This window comes from Pelophylax lessonae (assembly GCF_965119305.1).
Source record: "Pelophylax lessonae genome assembly, chromosome: 11".
NCBI classification, from domain to species: domain Eukaryota; kingdom Metazoa; phylum Chordata; class Amphibia; order Anura; family Ranidae; genus Pelophylax; species Pelophylax lessonae.
Genome location: NC_138778.1, coordinates 160,231,589 through 160,253,128, shown reverse-complemented (window position 1 = coordinate 160,253,128; position 21,540 = coordinate 160,231,589). Strand labels below are relative to the sequence as shown.

The following is a 21,540-nucleotide window of genomic DNA, read 5'->3' as shown; positions in this document are numbered from 1 at the left end:
TCACTGAGGCTCTTTCCATTTGGATTTTTCTCAACACCAATGGAATGAGCTGGAAGGGGGGGAAGGCATACCCCAACCTGAACCTCCAGGGATGTGCCAGGGAATCTACTCCCAGAGAGTTGTCGCTTCTGTGGAGTGAGAAGTAAAGTGGAAGTTTTGCGTTTTCTTTCGTTGCAAACAGATCCACCTCTGGCTTTCCCCAAGTCTTGGTTATCAACATAAAGACTTCTGGGTTCAAGCTCCATTCTGCTTCTCGGATCTTCTGCCTGCTTAAATAATCCGCCACACTGTTTAGTGTACCTTTTAGGTGGATTGCTGACAAGGAAAGTAACTGCCTTTCCGCCCATTGCAGAATTTCCGTTGCCAAAAGCTGTAGGGTTTTGCTTCTTGTGCCCCCTTGCTTGTTTAGATATGCCACTGTAGTGGCGTTGTCTGAAAGGACTTGAACATGAGTCCCCTGAAGATTTTGAGAGAAGGCAGTTAGGGCTAGGCCGACTGCCTTTAATTCCTTCCAATTTGAGGATTTTCTTGTCTCGGTCTGAGACCAAACCCCCTGTGCCAGGTTTTGGTTCCAGTGGGCTCCCCACCCCCAACTGCTGGCATCCGTTGTTAACCTCTGGTCTGCCGGGAAGGACCAGGCCAAACCCTGAGACAAGGTTATCCGATTTCTCCACCACCAAAGGGACCTCTTGACCTTGGTGGGGATTTTTACCTTTAAGTCCAAAGTCTCTGGATTGTGATCCCAGATTCTGAGGAGGAAATATTGGAGTGGTCGAAAATGCAGCCTTGCCCATTGGACAGCTGGAATTGATGCAGTCAGGTTTCCAAGGACTGACATGATCTCTCTGATCGACCACCACTGATTTGTTTGTAGCCTTGCTACCAAATTCTGTATTTTGACCTGTTTGTCTTCTGGTAGGAAGATTCTTTGTTCCACAGAGCATAACTGAAACCCTAGGAACTGAACCCGCTGAGCCGGTGTGAGATTCGATTTCTTGATGTTCACTATCCATCCCAGAGCTTCTAGATGACCTCTTGCCTTGTGCAGGTCCTCTTGAAGTTTTTCCTTTGACGGGGCAAAGAAAAGCAGGTCGTCCAGGTAAGGCACCACAGAGATTCCCTGAAGGCGGAGGGGAGCTAGACACTCTGCCATTACCTTCGTAAAAATACGAGGGGAGGATGATAGCCCGAAAGGGAGTGCTTTGAATTGGATATGGAGCATTTCCTTTCCCAGATTTACTGCCAACCTTAGGAATCTCTGTGAGCGAGGGGCAATAGGGATATGTAGGTAAGCATCCCTTAAGTCGATTGATGCCATGAAGCATCCTTTTGTTAACAGGGTTCTGACTATAAGAATTGAATCCATTCGAAACTTTTTGTACAGAACTGACCTGTTTAATGGTTTCAGATTCAGTATAAGATGAAAATCCCCCGATGGTTTCTTTATCAAAAATATGTGGGAATAAAATCCCTGATGTTGTTCCTCCACTGGAACTGGACAGACAACTCCCTGTCGCCTCAGGTCCTTTAACAGGTCCATCATAGCCAGGGCTTTTTCTGCATTTCTTGGGAGGTTTGTGACAAAGAACCTTTCGGGTGGCGTCTCTGAAAACTCTATGTTGTAGCCTTGGGACAGCATATCCAGAATGTATTGATTTTCTGTTATGGCTGCCCAATAGGGGAGGAATTCCCTCAATCTTCCTCCCACCGGCAATGTCTTGTCATTGTGTTTTGTTGGTTGACACAGGAGGATGGAAGAGAACACCTCCTTTCCCTTTGGGTTTTTGTGTCGACCAGTTTCTTCTCTTCTCCTGGGGTCTGCTATTTTGCTGAGCTTTTTGAGGTCGAAAAAGCTTCTTTGCTGCCTGTTTCTTCTTCACAGGAAAAGACTTCTTTTTGTCTGCTGTTCTATCTAGAACAGAGTCTAGCCCAGGCCCGAATAGTAGATCCCCTTGAAAAGGAAGTCCACACAGCTTATTTTTAGAAGCTGTATCTCCAGGCCATGTCTTTAACCAAAGAGCCCTTCTGGCTGAGTTGGATAAAGCTGCAGATCTTGCTGTCATCTTCACTGACTCTGCTGAAGCGTCAGCAATGAAGGCTATGGCCGTGGAGAGCGTGGAAAAGGAATCCAAAATTTCCTGTTTAGGTGAGTCTGCTGTGATGTGTGCTTTTAGCTGGCTAAGCCAGTATTCCAGATTCCTGGACACACAGGTTACTGCCATGGCAGGTTTCAGACTCCCCATGATGGATTGCCAGGATCTCTTAAGTTGCTGGTCCATCTTCTTATCCATGGGATCCCTCAGGATTCCCATGTCTTCAAATGCTAGGTCTGTTGACCTAGAAACCTGGGAGAAGGCTGCATCAATCTTTGGCATCTTATTCCAGGGAGCTCCTGGGTCTTCATCAAAAGGAAATCGCCTTTTAAAGGCTTTAGGGAAGAAGGTTTTCTTTTCCGGATCAGCCCACTCACTTATTGCATCTGAGATGGTCTGATGCACTGGGAAGATACGGCCCTTAGGCTCTTCCAAGCCTGCATACATTTTGTCATGTAGGGACAGTTCCTTCTTTTCCTCCTCTAGACCCAGGGTGATGTAAACTGCCCTCAGGAGACCATCCACTTGCTCTAAGGATAGTTTGTATTTAGTGGGCCTGCTTTGTGCCCCTCCCTCCTCTTCTTCCTCTGAATCCTCCTTGGAATGTGAGGGGGAATTATCTCCTTGGGTGGAAGGAACCCCTTCTGTCCCCACCGAAGGAACCAATTGTGAACCCTGAGAGGACAGTGAGGCTGATGGCTGACTCAGGGCAGGGTCCTGTAGGGATGACCGAAAAGATTGGATGGTAGCATCCAATTCCTTCCTCACAGATGCGACTAAATCGCCACAAACTGCAGATGCTTCTTCCTTTACTAGTGCATCAATACATCCCTGGCAAAGTGTCTTTTTCCAACTTTCCGACAACTTTGCTTTGCATGAAGGACACTTTCTCTTGAAAACAGTTTCAGAGCTTTTAGCCTGGAAGACATGAATGGGAAAACATACACATGCTTCTTAAAAGTCAGCCTGATTCTCAGGGCCACCAAAGGTGCACAGAAAGACATTTAAAGGGAAGTCCCATGTGCCCTGACAGGCCCCCAGCCACCGGGGGGAAAGTAAAAGGGATGGAGAGAGACCCCACAGTAAGATAGGCCATATAAAGATACCCCTTACCTGGGCCTTACTGGTGCCTGTGCCTGTCCCACTCGCTGAAGAAGCTTCCATCGCTTGGCAGCGGTATCACCTGTGGCTTCGGTACCAGTTCCGGAGACCAAAGCGCACCTGCACTGGACCGGATCCGGAATAAGGCACCAGCTTGCTCCTCCCTTCTTCCTCTGCGTCCGGCGGAAATGACGCCATACGCCCCCTGCAGAACGCTGCCCTTTCCGGAACATCACTTCCGGTCCGGACGAGCGTCACTCGATCCGGAGAAATGGCGGCAAATTTGAAAAAAAAAAGGCGGCGGAAACCTAAGAAAATCGTTCCGCTCCTCCAAGATGCCTTCCCAGGGCTGTGCTCTGCGGGGTCTTGACTCAGCCTAGAGCACTGAAGAGGAAGAAGGAGCCCATGCACTGCAGTCGGTCGCGTGAATGGGAGAAGCAATCGTCTCCAAAAAAGGGTAGGTGGACGTAGGAAGCCCGGTCTCTCAGGATAGCACCTTAAGAGCCCAGCTCCCCACAGAGGTGTTCCTTGGCCGGAGGAAACACAAAAACTGATGAATGGTGGGAGAAGCCTCCTTTTAAAATCTGGTGGATGGGGTGTTTCCTGATGAGGAGAGGGAGGAGCCATCTCTCTAAGGTGCTGTCCTGAAAGACGTTTTAGGGAAAATAGGGTTTCCATCTGTCCAGATTTGACGGATCGGAAGTCAGCGGACAGGTCTCCGCTGACATCCGATACCCAATAGAGATGCATGGGGTGACCGTTCAGATTCGCCAAAAAAATGAACAGGCGGATCTGAACGGTCCACCTGTGTGAAAGGGGCCTTAGCCAATTAATAAACCTTCCAGGATTGAAGTAAGCGGGTGTAATCGAACACACGTCTGTTTACACCCCCCCCCCCGCTCCATTAAGGAGAATGGACGGTCCACCTGAAAAACAGACAGACGGACACCGATCGAACCACTAATGTTGAAGAGGCCTTCAGTTAAAGTGTATATAAACCCAAGAACAGAAATGTAATATTGCAGCTCATCAGTATTAAGATTGGGTGACAAGTTCAACATTTATCAGTTTTTTTTTTCCCCTTTTATTTTTACACCTTGGAAAAGGCAGCTTATACCACCATGAATGGTTCAATCCCTAAATCCTCCTCAGAGTACTGACTGGCAGCTGTGTGTGGAGAGACCAGAAAAACACCAAATCTGGTACCATATGCCCCTTGGTAAAGGCACAAAGGATTATAGGACTCGCAGTGTTGCCTCCTGCAATCATGTGATGTAAAAAGTTGAAATTAAAAACCCCACACCACTGCTAAGAGGTGCAGAAACAACTTTATTCCATTAAAAGTCAGGTTTACAATTAAAAAGTAGACAACGCATTTCGGGGGTCTACGTGCCAAAACCCCAAAAACGCATTAGCTACTTTTTAAATGGTATATATCAAAAACTCTGAAAATCAGCGCAACTCACACTAATAATGAAATTAACAAAATCTTACAAATTGAAAAGGCTGTAGCCACTAATTATGCTTTCACTGCATACAATATCAAAACTCAAAACTGTGCTGCACCACTGACCATAATATAAAAAGGGCGAATGTAAACATAGTCCTATAGATGCAAATAGTAATAAATACATGAATTATAAAAATTCACAATCTACACCTGCGATATCAAAAAGTCCATATTGTTCAAAATAAGCAAAACTGGGTTAAAACGTGCAATAACAAAGTACTTTTAGTGATGAACAAATAAAGTGCTTCTGCTGTCCTCCACCGAAAAAAAAAAATTACTGCTCACCTCACGTTCCGACCCCTGTGTTATCAGTGGGTCAGAACCAGCAGTTCCCCACAGGGGATAAAAGCAATCGGGTATCAGTGAACTGAAGGAAGCTAAGAGACTGTTTTTGGCTTCATTCAGTTCACTGATACCCGATTGCTTTTATCCCCTGTGGGGAACTGCTGGTTCTGACCTGCTGGTAATACAGGGGTCGGAACGTGAGGTGAGCGGCCATTTTTTTGGGGTGGAGGACAGCACAAGCACTTTATTTGTTCATCACTAAAAGCACTTTGTTATTGCACGTTTTAGCACAGTTTTGCTTACTTTGCACAATATGAACTTTTTGATATCGCATGTGTAGATATATGATTTTTTATAGTTCATTTATTACTATTTGCATCTATAACTATTAGCGTCTATATCTGCCTATGTTTATTTACATTCACCCTTTTTCATATTATTGTGTGTGACGCAGCACTCTTTTTTAATGGTACCCCTGACTTTAATGGAATAAAGATGTATCTGGATCTCTTACAGTGGTGTGGCGCTTCAATTTCAACTCTTTTTACATCACACTACAAGCCAAGGAGATGATTGGATATCCTCTGGGATTTAGAAGCCGATTGCTTAGGAACCAGATCATTTCCATCAACCGTAATACCTTATGATAACAATAACAGTAAAATAAAGCTACAGGTCCAGCACTATGTTTCCAGTTTTCTCTCCTTCAATCAGGTGTCCTTTACAGTGCGCGTACCTGTCCCAACCCAAAGCTTGGGGAAGTGTGACCTGAGGAAATAATTTTTTATGCAAATAAAAAGTGACTGGGGACAGTTTTTTAGAAACACATTGCTACTTTGACCCACAGATACCCATATTACACAGAAAGCAATACATGTAGAGAGAATCCACAATTTTATACAGGTCCTTCTCAAAAAATTAGCATATTGTGTTGAAGTTCATTATTTTCTGTAATGTACTGATAAACATTAGACTTTCATATATTTTAGATTCATTACACACAAATGAAGTAGTGCAAGCCTTTTATTGTTTTAATATTGATGATTTTTGGCATACTGTAATGAACTTTATCACAATATGCAAATTTTTTGAGAAGAACCTGTATTTGCACCCATATGTTTAAAAACTGGAAAGAGCAGGTTTTCTAAAAAGAAAACCTGTTGTTAGAAAAACACTGAATCTGCCATAGACAGCCTCTCCTGACAATGTCTCTTGGTTTGCCATCATGCTAAAAACCAGCAAGACGGTGCAACAGCAAAGCATTTTCAAAAGAGGATCACCCATGGCAGCCCCTCAGAGGACAGATTTATTGTAAAAAGACCATCAATTCCTTTCAACACAAGTGCTGTATGGCATGGCCACCATAAAGCAATTATTTCAGGCAGACTGCAGGTTATTTTATATATAGATATATTTATATTTTAGTATTTTCAACCATTTCTCATAGTCCTATTTTACAACATACAAAATAGACATCAGTATCTCTATAAGTTTGGATTATTTCAGAGTAAAATATACATTAGAAAATAATAGTACCAAATTTTGCTCAAGGTTTACCCCTTTCTCTTGCTGGATAAAGAAGCAATGCATTGTGGGCCGGTCTGCAGTAACCACATAGTAGTGCATCATGAGGAACATATGCTGACCACTCTAGGCTTCACAGCAGTGGTTTGTGCATACCAGCCTGTGCTCTGCAGATCCATGCGTTGCTTCCATCAGCAGGTAAAAGGGTTGAGTAGTGTATAAGGAAGGGGGCCCAATTAACACCATGATAGCGCATAGACTTGGCTCTTTGGGATACAGGCTACAGACCAATCCTTCCCAATTGTGCACAGTATACAAGATCAGTTATTCTTAACAAAGGCTATTTGTTTTTGATTAAAAAAAAAAGAAAAAAAAAAAAAAAATCACAGCTTTCATTCAAAAACTTGCCCCATCTCTGATTTGCTTTTTCAAAGTACAGTCCCTCCCTTCTGACAATATTATTTAGTAAACTGTATTAAAGACATTTTGTTCCATTATGACTAGACAAGCTTTTAATATATCAGTAATGTGCAGTGGAAAACACAAAGACTGGATTCACACTTCTGCAATCCTCTGCAATGCATTTCGCTGTGTTGTGTTCGGGAGGCCATTCATTCCACAATCAAAAAAAGATGTACATGACCCCATTAAGCAACAAAGTGCAGCACAACGCAAAGGCACTGCAGTGGGATTGCATTCGTTATGAATGGCACTGCAAATGCACCACACACAACAGCAGGTGTGTTACAATATGCTACGGTAGCACAAGCATTGCTTCAATACACAAGTGTGAATGGACCCTTAGACTTTGATTCATGGAGGTTGATTTACAGTTGTCGAAGAAACAAACTAAACAACTGTCCCGTGTCAGCAAGCAAACACATGTTCCGCTGCGTACAATAGACAATTCAAGCATATCAAAATAGGAAATTGGCAACAATGACCTCTATGTATGCTTTAAATGGGGTCTGTCAAAAAGCAAAATGCCTATCTCCGAAACCATTCTCTGATCCGGGTGGATGTTGGATTCAGGATGTGCACTAAACTGTTTCAAGCTTCAATGCAGCTTAAAAGATAACAGCCTCTATAATGTACTTTTTTTTTAAATTAAACATGAATGCTTTCACAAAAAGCATATGTAATAGCATCCTGTGGCAGCAGAAATGTCAGTTTAGAACCGGACTGTGGCATCTAGAGCTCTTCGCTACATTGCTGCAGCATCGTTCTCATGACTCTTGCCCACCCTTATTGTGCAGTAGGATATGGGGAGGCCTGATCTGTGACCTGCCTCCCTGTATTCCAGAAGGTGGACTGGACTGAGGAGAACTGACACAAATCACAGCAAGCAATGGCTGCAGATGCCACAGGTCGAATGGATTTGCCCCAAGACATTATGTACTATTTATTTTTATGTAGGATTTAGTTTGCCTGCTTTAAAGTGGTCGTAAACCTCAGACATGAAATATTAACAAATCATATCCCTTTATGTGTGCTTGTCTCAATCCTAAACACTAAGTGTAATTTCTCTCTGTTGTCTCATTCCTCTGCTATCAGCAGACAAATTTTGTTGACACCAAAAGAAAAATGGTGACAGGGGAGGGAACTCCAGCTGATTGAGAGCCTCAGCTCTGTTCCTGTGTGCCCCTTACCTCCAATCAGCTCGGAGTTCTCACTGATATAACTTCAGCTCTCCGCCCCCTGCTTTTTAGAGTTGAGACATCCTGTGTAAAATCTGCACTTTGAATTGTTGTAGGGTTAAGAAAGTTATAGATAAACAGGTAAAACTTAGATTTTTTTTTATCTCTGTGTATCACCTGAGGCCAGTCACTTCACTGGGTATTAGGTAAGAGTTTACAACCACTAACTAAATAGGTAATGAGAGAAACCGGAAGGCTCCTTCCAAAAATGCTAGTAGCCTGGCAATTCCTCTTGCTATCATACAGTGGGCCACTGGTCCAGCACAAGCATGAAGAAAAGGACTGGTTCTCGGATTTTACATCACTGCCTGCTTGTTCCAGGTCCGTGCACCTCACTAACTGCAGGCAGTCAACATTGCCAGGCAACTAGCATTTTCAGAAAGAGGTCCACAATGGCAGTCTACCGATTTCTTTCATGACCGTTTTATCAATTTGCAAGTACTTTATCACTGGTGCAGTTGTCTTTTAATTCGCTACTCAAGACATCCAACACAGCTTGCTTCCATCAGAAACTAATCTTGAGATATAGATTTTGCTTTGTGACAGGTAACCTTTATAGAAAGTATGTGTCAGACACAAAGAGCAAATTGCATTAAAAATTTGCATCACCCACCCAGACACCTCTACAAGACAAAATTCCTACACAGTTACATGTCAAAATCCTGAGAACTGACAGCTTTGTGCTACTATTTTCTTTATGTACTTTTCACTCAACTTAGTTGAAGTAAACAGGGTGACCCTAGACCCGCATTACCTGCTAAATTGGGCTGTAGGCTATCCCAAGAGCCTGGCCTATGAGCTGCAAGTGTTTAGGATGTGCCCCCGCTATAAGGCAAATAAATTCCTGCAAATCCAAGCAGCAGTGGGGGTGTTGGCAGTCATGAACATGCTGCAGCCTATAGTGTTGTCGACTTCTCTATACATGAATAATAAAACATGCTGCAACAGAAAATGTCAGCGTATAACTGTTGAAAGTCTATTCAGAGCATTGCCGCACTGTGCCGAATGTGCTGTGCCATCTACATTATGAAACATCTACGAGCACTAGCATTGCTCTTTAATAACATCATCATCTAATCAACCTAAAAAGTGTCCAGACAGGGGACTAGCAGCCACAAAGCATTCCTGATGCCCAGGGCTGGTAAACAGTTACCTGTAAAATCATTATTGGCTAAAGTGATAAAGTAGGTCACGGTCATGTAGTGATTATAGTAGTAACAAGAGACCATGAACAGATATTGACAAGACACACAAGAGGTTTAAAATGGAGCTCGGATTTAAAATGGGCTGGATAACTAAGATATGGCAAAAAAAAAATATTAGAATTTAAGTATGGTCATCAAACAAGACCAAACGAAAAAGGTGAAGCGGACAAGAGATCCAGTGACCTTAGAAAGAGAACACCACTTATGAAAAACCCCTCCTCATCTGCATAGAAAGTCATATGTATTACCATTCAGAAAGTTTGTTCCCATCACCTTATTACACACAAACAGCCCGCACGAATATCATGCCACAATTCAGAAAGTCATTAAAATCTGGCACTTTCATTCTCTTTTCTTGTGTCTTCTCCAGCCACCCTACATGAAGGTTTATTGTTGCCATATGCTGCAATGTGGACAATACAGTCTCCCAGCTGCCCAGTGGCAACCATTTAAAACCCACATCCTCAGTCCAAGCTCCACGGTCATGTCCAGAAAGAGCCTGCACACGGATCTGCCCAGAGTCTTTGGGTAACAGTCAGAAAGTGCTTTGTGGTGAGGCTGAAGCCTGGTACAGAATACACAGATCTGTCTGCCCTGGCTATCGGTCCTCTCTGTAGTGTATCCCTTGGTATATATTCTTTGCTCTTTCATAGTTTCTATAATATGGAGCCCACGTCTTATGGACATCAAGTTCAGTTTGTCATGGCATTCGGAAAATGGAGGATCCGTTAACTCTGATGTGGACAAGATGGAAAGCTGTACTGGATGCAGTGGCAAGTTTCCTGGTTTACACCCAGGAGCTGAGACCATAAAATACCCCCCTTCCTGTGCAAGAAGCGAAGGCGGCTGTGCCCGAGGCAAGGATGTGGAATGCATAGACAGGCAGCAGGGGGGGGGGGGGGAAAGATTCCCAGTTCTGTTTTGTTCACAAATGTTTTCATGCGAGAGTGACCCCTCTCTGTAAGGTGTGAGGAGGCAGGCGAGGAGGGTGGGCTGGGGTAAACAGTCCAGGCAGCAGACTGGCGACATGGTCTCACCTTGGGATGGGAGGCAGGGGAGGAGCACCACGAGTTCCTAAAAAGGCAAAATTGGAATTGTTAAAAAGATTACAGATTATGACTTTGCAAAAAAAAAAAACCATTTAAAAAAGGACCTAACTGCTGAGGGTTTTATTTTTTATTTTTATGAGGACATTTATTCATACAGATCACTGTACTACTGCACAAATCTCAATGGTTGCGCTTAGGTTTCCAATGGCAAAATGTCTAAAAGCTGCAATAATGTAGGCCAGTGTGTTCACCAGTTCAGGCATTCTACTCTCTCCCTATGGCCGGCCATACATGGTTTGAATCATTAATGGGCATGCGGATTGTAACAAGTTGATCGATCGATCAGCCTGCTGGCTAAACTTCTGATTATCGCAAGTGGCTGCTATAGCCTCTAGCCATAATCATGGTCTTCTCCCAGGAGGGAGTCCCATGGTTGCAGGAAAAAAAATTTGCACCATCAATGGGCTGCCTAAGCCCACCACAGCTTTAGCCATGTACATAAGACAGTGAGTATCTGCTGGTACACACTTGACAGTTTTTTTTTCCCCCTTCAACCCAGCAGGCTGAATGAAAAAAAAAAAAAAAACACACACACACACACACACACACACACACACACACACACACACACACATATATATATATAGAGAGAGAGAGAGAGAGATTAATGAACACACACACACACAAGGAGCTCACTGTACTAATTATGCAAGGTTAGTACAGCAATCTCCCCACTGAGCTATTGTGTTCCTCTTCTAAAGCCTTATCCATGAAAGTGTGCGATGGGAAAATCTATACTACTGATAGAGGGTACTGCCCCCCTGCCACAGCACACCAGTTAGTGCTCGCAGCCATTGGCACAACTTTTACAGCTTAAAAAGCAGAAAGTACAGAAATTAACAGTCAGCCCACCCTAAATTAGCTTTTCAGATTTGGCTTGATGCTTGAGTTTCAGTCAGTCCAAAACACATAATGAAAAAGGAAAAATAATGTGCAGCAAACAAAGGCCATGTAAGCTATTCAGAAGGGCTTGCAAAAAATGGGATTTTTGACTTACGGTAAAATCCATTTCTCTGCGTTCATTGACGGACACAGCACCCACCCCTCTATGGGGTTGTAATACTTCAGACACTGCTTGTTACAAAACTGAGGACCTATAGCAGAGAGGGGGGAGGTTAACACCAGGGACTGCTCATAGGCATGGTTAAGCTCTTTTTTCTGCTTAGTGTCCTACTCCTGTAGGAGGAAGTATAACCCAATTGTTCAAGAATCCTAGAGAGAGCTGTGTCCGTCAATGAACGCAGAGAAATGGATTTTACGGTAAGTCAAAAATCACATTTTCTCTTTCGTTCATTGACAGACAGCTCTCCAGGATTCCTGAACCATTGGGACGTCCCAAAGAAGTGAGGGGTGGGACAACAAAAAAATCCCAAAGGCTAAACAATAGTCAATCAGGTAACAGGACCTTAACAAAAAAAAAAAAAAACAACTGGAGCCCAGCCTGAACAATACACCCCCAAAGAGGAAACAGATCCTTCAAACAGCAGCCTGCAAAACTTTGAGGCCAAAAGGAAGCATCCGCAGATGCCAACACATCCAATTTATAGAACTTTGTGAAAGTGTGGACCAACGATCAGATCCTCACCTTGCAAACCTGCGTCTGACGCCTGATGGAAGGCTCAGGAGGCACTGAGGGCCCTAGTAGAGTGAGCCTTGATAGGGAAAAGAGGAACCTGACCCATGATGGAATAGGCCTGAATCACCGTCTGTCTGATCAATCTGGAAATGGTCGCAGATTAAGTGGACAATCCTTTCCAAGGCCCATCCATAAGCACAAATAGTGAGTCTGACTTCCTAAAAGACCCTTTAGCTGCCAGATACACCCTAATTGCCTGAACCACATCCAAGGCATGCAAGGCAATTTCCTTAGGATGTTTTGGCCTGGGACACAGGGAAGGCAACACAATGTCTTTATTCAAATGGAAATCAGAGGCAACCTTTGGCAGGAACGACCGGCAAGGGCGAAAAACCACCTTATCTCTTTGAATCACCAAGTAAGACGAAGGACAGGATAACGCCGCCAGTTCCGACACCCTGCGCGCAGAGGTGATAGCCACTAAAAAAAGCCACCTTCTGAGACAGCGTAAGCAAGGGAATCTACTGAGGATTCTCAAAGGGAGGCTTCTGGAGGACGTAAAGCACCAAATTGAGGTCCCAAGGCGGCAACGAAAACCGCACTGGAGGAACAAAATGTCGAACACCCTGAAGAAAGGTACACACCAGGTAGTGTGTAGCCAAGGGTTGTTGGAAGAAGACCCCCAAAGCCGACACCTGACCCTTGATTGTACTCAAGGCCAGTTTCTGTTCAACCCCCCATTAAAGGAAGGTCAAGATCTGAGCCAAGAAGAAGCAGCGAGGATGAACCTGAAGAGACTTACACCGCGCAATGTACGTCTTCCACGTACGATAGTAGATCTTCCTGGAAGTAGATTACCTGGCTTTTAACAGCGTTGGAATCACAGATTCAGAAAAACCCCATATCCTTCAGCACCTGGCTTTAAACAGCCTAATTGTATAAGCCAGCCTCACCAGACCGACATACCAGGCCCAGGGAGGCCTGCGTAGAAGTCATGGCAGAAGCTTAAGAGGAAGAAAGGCGTAAATCAGACGATACGGACCCCACGGGGCCACCAACGCATCTGTGGTATTGACAGAGGATCCCCTGATCGTGCCACGAACCTCTGAACCCTTTCTGTTTGGCCAAGATGCCAACAGATCCACCTCCGGGGTGCCCCACCAGAGACACAACTGATGAAACACCTATGAATGAAGAGAGCATTCCCCCTGGTCCAACGCCTGCTGACTGGGGTAATCCACCTAGCAGTTTTCCACTCCAGGAATGTGTACGGCGGAAAGGGCTGGAACGAAAAGTTCTGCCCACCTGAGCATGCCGGCTACCTCCAGAGCCGCCTGGACACCTCTTGTGCCCCCTTGGTGATTGACAAACCACGGCCGTGGCATTATCTGATTGAATGCGCACTGGACACCCTTGGAGACGTTCCATCCAATGTTCCAGGCACAGTCTGATTGCTCGGAGCTCCAGGACATTCATCGGTAGTCCGGACTCTTTCAGGCTCCAGACCCCTTGAGCAGAATTTCTGTCGAGAACACCTCCCCACCCAGGCAGGCTGGCATCCGTGGTGACCACCATCCAATACAAGGGGAGGAAGGATTTGCCCTGCCGGAGCGCCGAGTAACGAAGCAACCAGATCAGGGACCCCGATGTTGTACCCCAGCTCAGCTGAATTTGGTTATCCAGAGACTGTGGATTCTTGTCCCATTTGATCAAAATCTCCCTTTGCAGGGACCTCTTATAGAACTGTGCAAACGGGACTGCCTCGAAGGTCAACACCATCAGGCCCAGCACCCGCATGCAAGTCCAGGGGGATGACTATCTGCTGGACAGAAGGCGATGAGTTGCAGCCTGCAGCTTCTGGAGTTTTTCCAGAGGAGGGAGCACTCTGGCTAAGTGCTGAGTCCAGAGTCAGACCCAGATAGTCTAGCTTCGTGGAAGGAACCAAGGCAGACTTCTGAAGATTTGGAATCCAGCCAAACTCCTTCAGGGTCTGTATGGTGATTTCCAGGTTTTTCACCAATGCTGTAGGAGACTCTGCCCGCAGAAGAAGGTCGTCCAAGTAGCTCAGCACTGCGATCCCCTGCTGACGTAACAATGCTAGCACCGGGGCCAACACTTTCGCGAAGACCCGAGGAGCGGAGGTGAGACCCAAGGGTAACACCACAAACTGATAACACTCCTCTTCCACGGCAAAGCGGAGGAAGCGCTGGTGACCGACACATATTGGAATGTGAAGGTAAGCGTCCTTGATGTAGATGGAGGCAAGAAAATCCCTTTGATGCAGGGAAGCCAGCACCGTGGAAATAGACTCCATTCTAAACTTCTGCACCCGCACAAAGCGGTTCAGCGCCTTGAGGTCCAGAATTGGACGCACCTTGCCTTCCTTCCTAGGGACTGTACACAGGTTGGAGTAAAACCCTTGAAAACGTTCCGAAGTCGGAACCGGGATGATCACCCCTTGAAGTAAGAGGTCTTGCACTGCCCCAAAGGGAGCCTGTGGGCGGACTGGGGACAGTCGCATGCTGGAAGGAAAGAACCTTCCCAGAGGGTGAGAACGAAACTCGATCTTGTAGCCGGACCATATGGTCTGGGAACCAGCAAAAGGCGCCCCCCCCCCCACACCAGATACGGGTGAGGGCGCACCCTAATGCTGAAGTGGCCTTGTCCACAGGTCTGGAGAAGCCCGCTCTCGACTTGCCAGACCACATTTGCTTGGATCCTTTTAGAAGAGGCCCTGAAAAGCTGCGATCCCTTGTCAGTCGACCCTAAAGGAACAAAAAGCCGAGAAGGAGGGCCCACGTCTTTGACGAGGGTCCTTGCCCATAGTAGCCTGCCGAAGAAAGGTACTCTTCCCCCTGTGAGACTTTTATTGATGTCATCCAGGGTAGCATCAAACAGGCGATCGCCTTGAAAAGGAAGATCAGTCAAGGCCCTTTTAGAAGTCTGGTCCGCAGACCAGCATTTGAGCCAAAAGACACGCTGAAGGACCACTGCCAAAACACAGCTGAGTCACTAATGCAGCCGCATCCAAAGAGGCATCCCAGACATACTGCAGCCCCTGAACTAGCTGGTCCGCCAGCTTAGCATTCCCCCTCCAGGTCACAGCGCAAAAGCTTAGCCCATTTGGTCAGAGTCTGCGACACCAAGGCAATGGTGAATATTGGCCTCAGTGCCGAACCAGCCAGGGTGTAAATATTGCTGGCCACAGCCTCCGCCTTCCTGTCAGCCGGGTCCCCAAAGGAGGGGGACACATCGACCGGAATTATGGTTGCCTTGTTTAATCAGGAAACCGGAGGGTTCACCACCGGTGGAACAGTCCACTTTCTTAAGAAGGGACTCCTCATAGGGGGTAGCCCCTAGCAAAATCGCTTAGGGACACCAAGGGGACGCTTTGGTCATTCCCACTCTTTTGTGACAATTCTGTCAAAATAGGAGGGGAAAGGCAACACCTATGCCACCCTGGATAGCTTGTGAATGCCAAAGGGAACCTGCGCCCCCGTCGCAGCTGCGTCCTCCATCTTTGAGGTCTCACGCACAAACAATCAGTGCATCCAACGGCATCTTTTCGTGCGTGGTTGCAGAAGTAGAGGAATCCTCTTATCTGAGGATTCAGGGCGCGTAGTCGCAGACCCAGCAGTTTGACCCACGTCCGCCGAATCAGATTCAGGATTTGATGAGACAGGGGAAGGCGGGGGGTGCTTTTTGCCAGCCCGTCACCCAAAAAGCTACCTCCACCTGGGACACAAAGGACTCCAGGACCGCCGGCCATGCATCGATAGATTGTTGGGACAGGAGGGCCCGCAGCCTCAGAGAGCAGACCAGGTGGGGAGATGTGCTCTAGAGACTCCATGTTTCACCAGTGGGACCCAACATAAAAGTAAAAAAACACTGCTAAGGGACAGCCCCCACAGCTCTGGCAGCACCACCCGGTTGCCAGTCACAGAGTACCAATCGATCCTCAGCAGAGAGGGAGAGGACCCCACCAAACTCACCACCCCACAGAAACCAGGCACCGCAGCCACCAGGAGAATCTGCACTGCACAAGCGGCGATCAGGAAATGAAAGGATCCAGGAGTCAGCAACTTACCATACTAGGAACCAGGCAAGCACCGCTCCAGACAGAATCCCTTGCCATCAAACTGAGGGGCTGTCGGCCAGGAAGAATGCTGTAACTCGGGCCGAGACCGAGTCGCATGTGACCTCAAAAGGCTTTTAACTCGCAAACCAGCCTCTGTCCAGTGGGGGTATGTAGCGGCCGACCTAGCGCGGAGCTGAGGCTGAGCTCTGCAGGTGCTCATTGACCAGACTGGGGTGACCTCTGGATCTAGATTATCCAGCCCGTCGCCCAGTCCGGCAGTTGATTGTAGATCTCACAGGAACAGACCAGGAGAAAAAAAAAATCTAACAAAAAAGAAAGAATTTGCCAGGACCAGAGATCCCAGCAAGGAACTAGGTCCTTACTCCTGACTAGGCAGAAAAAAAAAAATGAGTACCTATAACAGGGAGAGAGAGTATACCCCCTGGGACTGCCCAAAGGCATAGCCAAACTTTTTTTTCTGGCTAGTGTCCTACTCCTGTAGGGGGCAGTATAACCCAATGGTTAAGAAGATTAGAAGCTGTGTCGGTCAATGAACGAAAGCAAAAAAGTGTCTAGCACTGCAAAAGGACACTCCCACCGCGCTGGCAGCACCACCAGATCGCCAGCAAACAGAGCAACCCACAATCCTGCAGCAGAGAGAGAAGTACCCCACCACCCCAACAGAGAAGCACCAGCTGCAGCACTACCCAAAATGGCGGGGAGGGGTTTGCAGAGGGGTCTGATGGGAAGGAGGGGAACCCAAGGGTCCGACTGTCCTAGGGAGGGGCCCATGTTCACCCCAAAACCCTCCAAGTGAAGAGGGAGGACAGTTGTTCACCATACCAGGAACCAGACGGGCATCGCCCCAGACAGAACCTCCTCACCATCGAAATTAGGGGGCTGTCGGCCAGGAGGAACGCTGCGACTCAGGCCAAGACCCGGTCGTATGCAACCTCACGAGGCGTTTAACTCTCAGGCCAGCCCCCGTCCAGTGTGACTGTGTCGCGGCCGACCTAGTGCCGAGCTGTGGTCTGCATGCGCTCGCTGGCCAGACAGGGTTGACCACTGGATGTATATTATCCAGCCCGTCTCCCGGCAGTTGATTGTAGCCCTCGCATGAAAAAAAAAAAAAAAAAAACGGACGAAAAAAGCCATTTAAAAAAGGAAAAAAATGCCAGGACCAGAGATCCCAGCAGGTAACTAGGTCCTTACTCCTGACTAGGCAAAAAAAAAAAAAAAATGGAGGACCTATAGCAGAGAGGGGGAGTATACCACCAGGGACTGCTAATAGATGTAGTCCAGTTCAAGAATCCTGGAAAGCTGTGTCCGTCCATGAACGAAAGAGAAATGAGGGACTATGCAACTTTCTAGGTGATAGCACATGGTTCTTTCATTGATAACTATTTTCTCACCTTTGATCGATTTACTAGGGTAGATTTTCTGGAAAGGTCTATAATCCTCTGGAGCAGGAAATTCATCCACTGAATGGAAGGAGTATTTTGACTCAAAGTCATCTGTAATACATAATTAAAATGTTATTGCGACAGTTTTCAAAAGGCACCAATTATTATAGAACACTCGTCCTCAGGCACTAAAATACCCAATGTACATAAGAAATAGGGTCCTTATAAGTCCATGATTGGATGTCTATCAATAACTGCAAGTAACCGCTGGGAGTGTGTATACATGCAAACAGAGATGGGCTCCTCTCAGTCCCGCTGATACCCGTCACTGAGATCCACTGTATGTACACAATCGCCCATGTGAAGGAAGCCATTATGCACAACACTGGAAAAGGCAATGACAAACTAGGGTCTATATACATACACTTATTCATTAAAGGCTTAAAATGAGGAGTTAAATGCACTTATTCATAAGTACTAACAAGGCTTAATCTGTCATTGATGTCGCTCCTGTGTGTTCATATACAATTTGCTGCTATGGTTAATTGCAATCCTCTTAATGTACAAACCATGCTCGTGCAATAATGTGGTTTTATAACAACCGCTGCTTCAATCATTTTTTTCTATTGCAAAAGACACTTTCACACTTATACAGATTCTTTATTTTCTTATTTAGAATACGCATCAATGCCTAGGCATTCACAAGCATGATGGGGGAAATGTAATTTTTATTGCGGCCCTGGGGACAAGCCCCATTTTCCAACAATCACAAGCATAGCAAGTGTCAACAAGGAACAAAAGAATTTAAACTTGTCATGTCATTTTGCATAGTAAAACTAAAGCATTGTACCACAGGAAAATGCACAAGAATTTCAAAGCTTTTACATGATTTAGCACGGATATTACACTTCGGGCTCGTTTACACTTGTGATTGAAGAGCAGATAATACCTGTGTGGTTGAGCTGTGTTTTTACCGATGCTCAACCACTCTCACTGGTACTGTTTAGTAAGCGGGTGTGGGTGTACATATGCCGTAACCACAAAGCTTGGCAGAATTATAGCCGTTGCACTCTGTGTGTAAATGGTGCCATGCTCAGCCGCCCAACAACTGCGCCATTTTCTGGCAATAAGGGGATAAAGCAGGCAGTGAGGAGGTGATACAACACCTCCCCATGGCCTGTCTATTGCTGTCGGAAGCGTGGTCTGCATGTGGATCACGCTTCAAACCAAAAAGCAATTTTAAATGGGGCCTTAAGCTGGACTTGAGCTTGTATAAGAGCAGTGTGAACAGAAAGCTTTTTTGAAACTTTCAGCAAGTTTCAAGCAGCTCTCTCTAATCCTTTATAGCGCTCTTCGGGTCCTGCCTGGAAATGTTGTACTCCATTCCAAAAGGGAGTGACGATTGAAACTTTAAAAAGGCTGCTAGCAAGCTTTAGGTAGTGCTGAAGACTGCCAGCAGCTTGTTTAAAGTGGTGATCAGCACTCACTCCCATTAAGATCTGTGTATAACATTTACAAACTGGAGTTGAACGGTATTTTAAATCTTCAACAAAGCTTGCTGAAAATGCTTTCTAAAGACTTGTTAAAACGGCTCTTTTACAAGCTGATGCCTGTGTAAAACATGCCTAAAAAAACAAAAAAAAAAAAAAAGAAGAATATTTGCCCAAAGTGGTATTCAACATAAAAAAAAAAGAAAAAAAAGAAAAAAAAAAAACACACCAACAGGCAGGGTTTTAAAGGCAGAAGAGACTATTTGTCTAAATGCTTTCTCCTGCCTGTCAGCGGTAATGTGCATGCACAGCTCAGAGTACATTATGGCACCCGTTCTGTACCGTGGCAATGTAACTCCCATGTGCATGCACAGAAGTGAAATCACCGCGGCCATTCAAGGTGCCGAATGAAGCACACCTGGAATGAATACCGAGTGAAGATAGACGCTCCCCCATACTAACAGAGCAGAAGGGTTTCCTCTGACAGGCAAGCAAATCTGCTATAATGTGCTAGTATGCAGTGCATACCTAGCACATTATGGCATAAAGCTGCAGGGTCCCAGATTTACAAAAAATAAATAAATGAACAAATGAGTTTACTACACCTTTAATAAAGCAAAGCTTCCTAAAAATAAAAAAGGGAGGTTCTTGCTTGTTAGTGTAAGGTCTATTTTAGTACCATTTATTTGTGTTTAAAATTCATATATTTAAGCACCATGCAAGGTTAAAAAAATGGATTTTTGTAAGAACTTACCGTAAAATCCTTTTCTCTTAAGCTCATTGACAGACGTAGTCTTCTTGATTCTCAAGAGCTGGGTTATGTTGTCTCCGCAGGAGTAGGACTAGGCAGAATGACAAAATGTTCTGGCTCCACCCTAGGGGGCAGTCCCTGAGGGTATATCCTCCCTCTCTCTGCTACAGGGAATCAGTTCTGTTTAAAGCAGTACAGAGAAATTAACCCAACCCAACTCAATGATAGAGGGGCGGGTACTACGTCTGTCAATGAGCTTAAGAGAAAAGGATTTTACGGTAAGTTCTTACAAAAATCCATTTTTCTCTATCGCTCATTGACAGACGTAGTCTTCTTGATTCTCAAGAGCTGGGACATCCAGAAGCAGTGCCACAAATGAGGGGTGGGATTGACTAAATCAAATCCAATCTAGTAGGCCCAACCGGTGCCAAACTAGAAGTTTTAAAGGCTCATTATAAACAAAGAATGAGACTAAAGAAAAATTTTCCAACGGAAAAAACCCTCGAGGTAGACCACTGGTCTCCTCAAATTGCGGCCTGCAAAACCTTGCGGCCAAATGAGGCATCAGACGATGCCATTACATCAACTTTATAATGTTTAGAGAAGGTATGCACCGACGACCAGGTAGCCGCCTTGCACACCTGGACCACTGACGCCTGATGGCGAAAGGCCCATGACGCACTAAGTGCCCGAGTGGAGTGCGCCTTAACAGGGAACGGGGGCTCCCGACCCTAATAGAATAAGCCTGCACTACCGTCTGTCTGATCCATCTGGAAATGGTCGCGGCAGATGCAGGCAACCCCTTTTTGGGTCCATCTGGGATCACAAAAAGTGAATCCGTCTTGCGAAACGAGTCTGTCGTTTTCAAGTATACCCTGATCGCCCGGACCACATCCAAGGAGTGCAAAGCAAATTCCCGAGGATGACTGGGCTTAGGACACAGGGAAGGTAATACAATTTCTTCATTCAGATGAAATTCTGAAACTACTTTTGGTAGGAAGGATGGATTCGGACGAAGAACCACCTTATCTCTATGAACCACCAGATATGGTGAACGACAAGATAATGCGGCCAGTTCTGACACCCTGCGTGCAGAAGTAATAGCCACCAAGAAGGCCACCTTCTGGGACAACGTGGGTAGAGGAATCTCCCTAATATCTTCAAAGGGAGGTTTCTGAAGAACCGACAACACTAAATTAAGATCCCAGGGGGGTAACGGCGCGTGCACTGGCGGAGCCAGATGTCGCACCCCCTGGATGAAATTCCGCACCAAGGAATGAGTAGCCAAAGGCTTCTGAAAGAAGATGGCTAATGCTGAGACCTGACCCTTGATAGTACTCAAGGCCAGTTTCTGCTCAACCCCCTGTTGCAGAAAAGCTAATATTCGACTAATCGAATAAGACCGAGGACGGAACCCCAAAGGTTCACACCATGCAATGTAGGACTTCCATGTGCGATGATAAATCTTTCTGGAAGTCGCTTTCCTTGCTTCAACTAGAGTAGGAATAACTGAAGCTGACAATCCCTTGTCCTTCAGCACCTGGGTCTCAATAGCCAGGCCGTTAAAGCCAGCGATCGTAAAGCAGGATGGAAGATCGGTCCCTGAGACAGTAGATCCTCTCTGAGAGGAAGTCTCCACGGGACGTCCGCCACCAGTCTGACCATGTCGGCATACCAAGCTCGACGAGGCCAGTCCGGAGCTACCAGGATTACTGGGA

At 45.9% G+C, this 21,540-nt stretch overlaps 1 protein-coding gene across 1 annotated transcript in view; it reads right to left on the bottom strand.

Annotated features, from left to right (window-relative positions):
- Positions 1 to 8,957: 8,957 nt before the first annotated feature.
- The window catches only part of WIPF2 (WAS/WASL interacting protein family member 2), a 78,005-nt gene continuing 65,422 nt past the window's right edge, over positions 8,958 to 21,540 (bottom strand). The window contains exons 8-9 of the mRNA XM_082271511.1: positions 17,591 to 17,692; positions 8,958 to 10,489 (exon numbers count right to left, since the gene is read on the bottom strand). Coding sequence (XP_082127637.1) covers positions 10,449 to 10,489; positions 17,591 to 17,692 — 143 coding nt within the window. The 3' untranslated portion in view covers positions 8,958 to 10,448. The remainder of the gene's footprint in view (positions 10,490 to 17,590; positions 17,693 to 21,540) is intronic.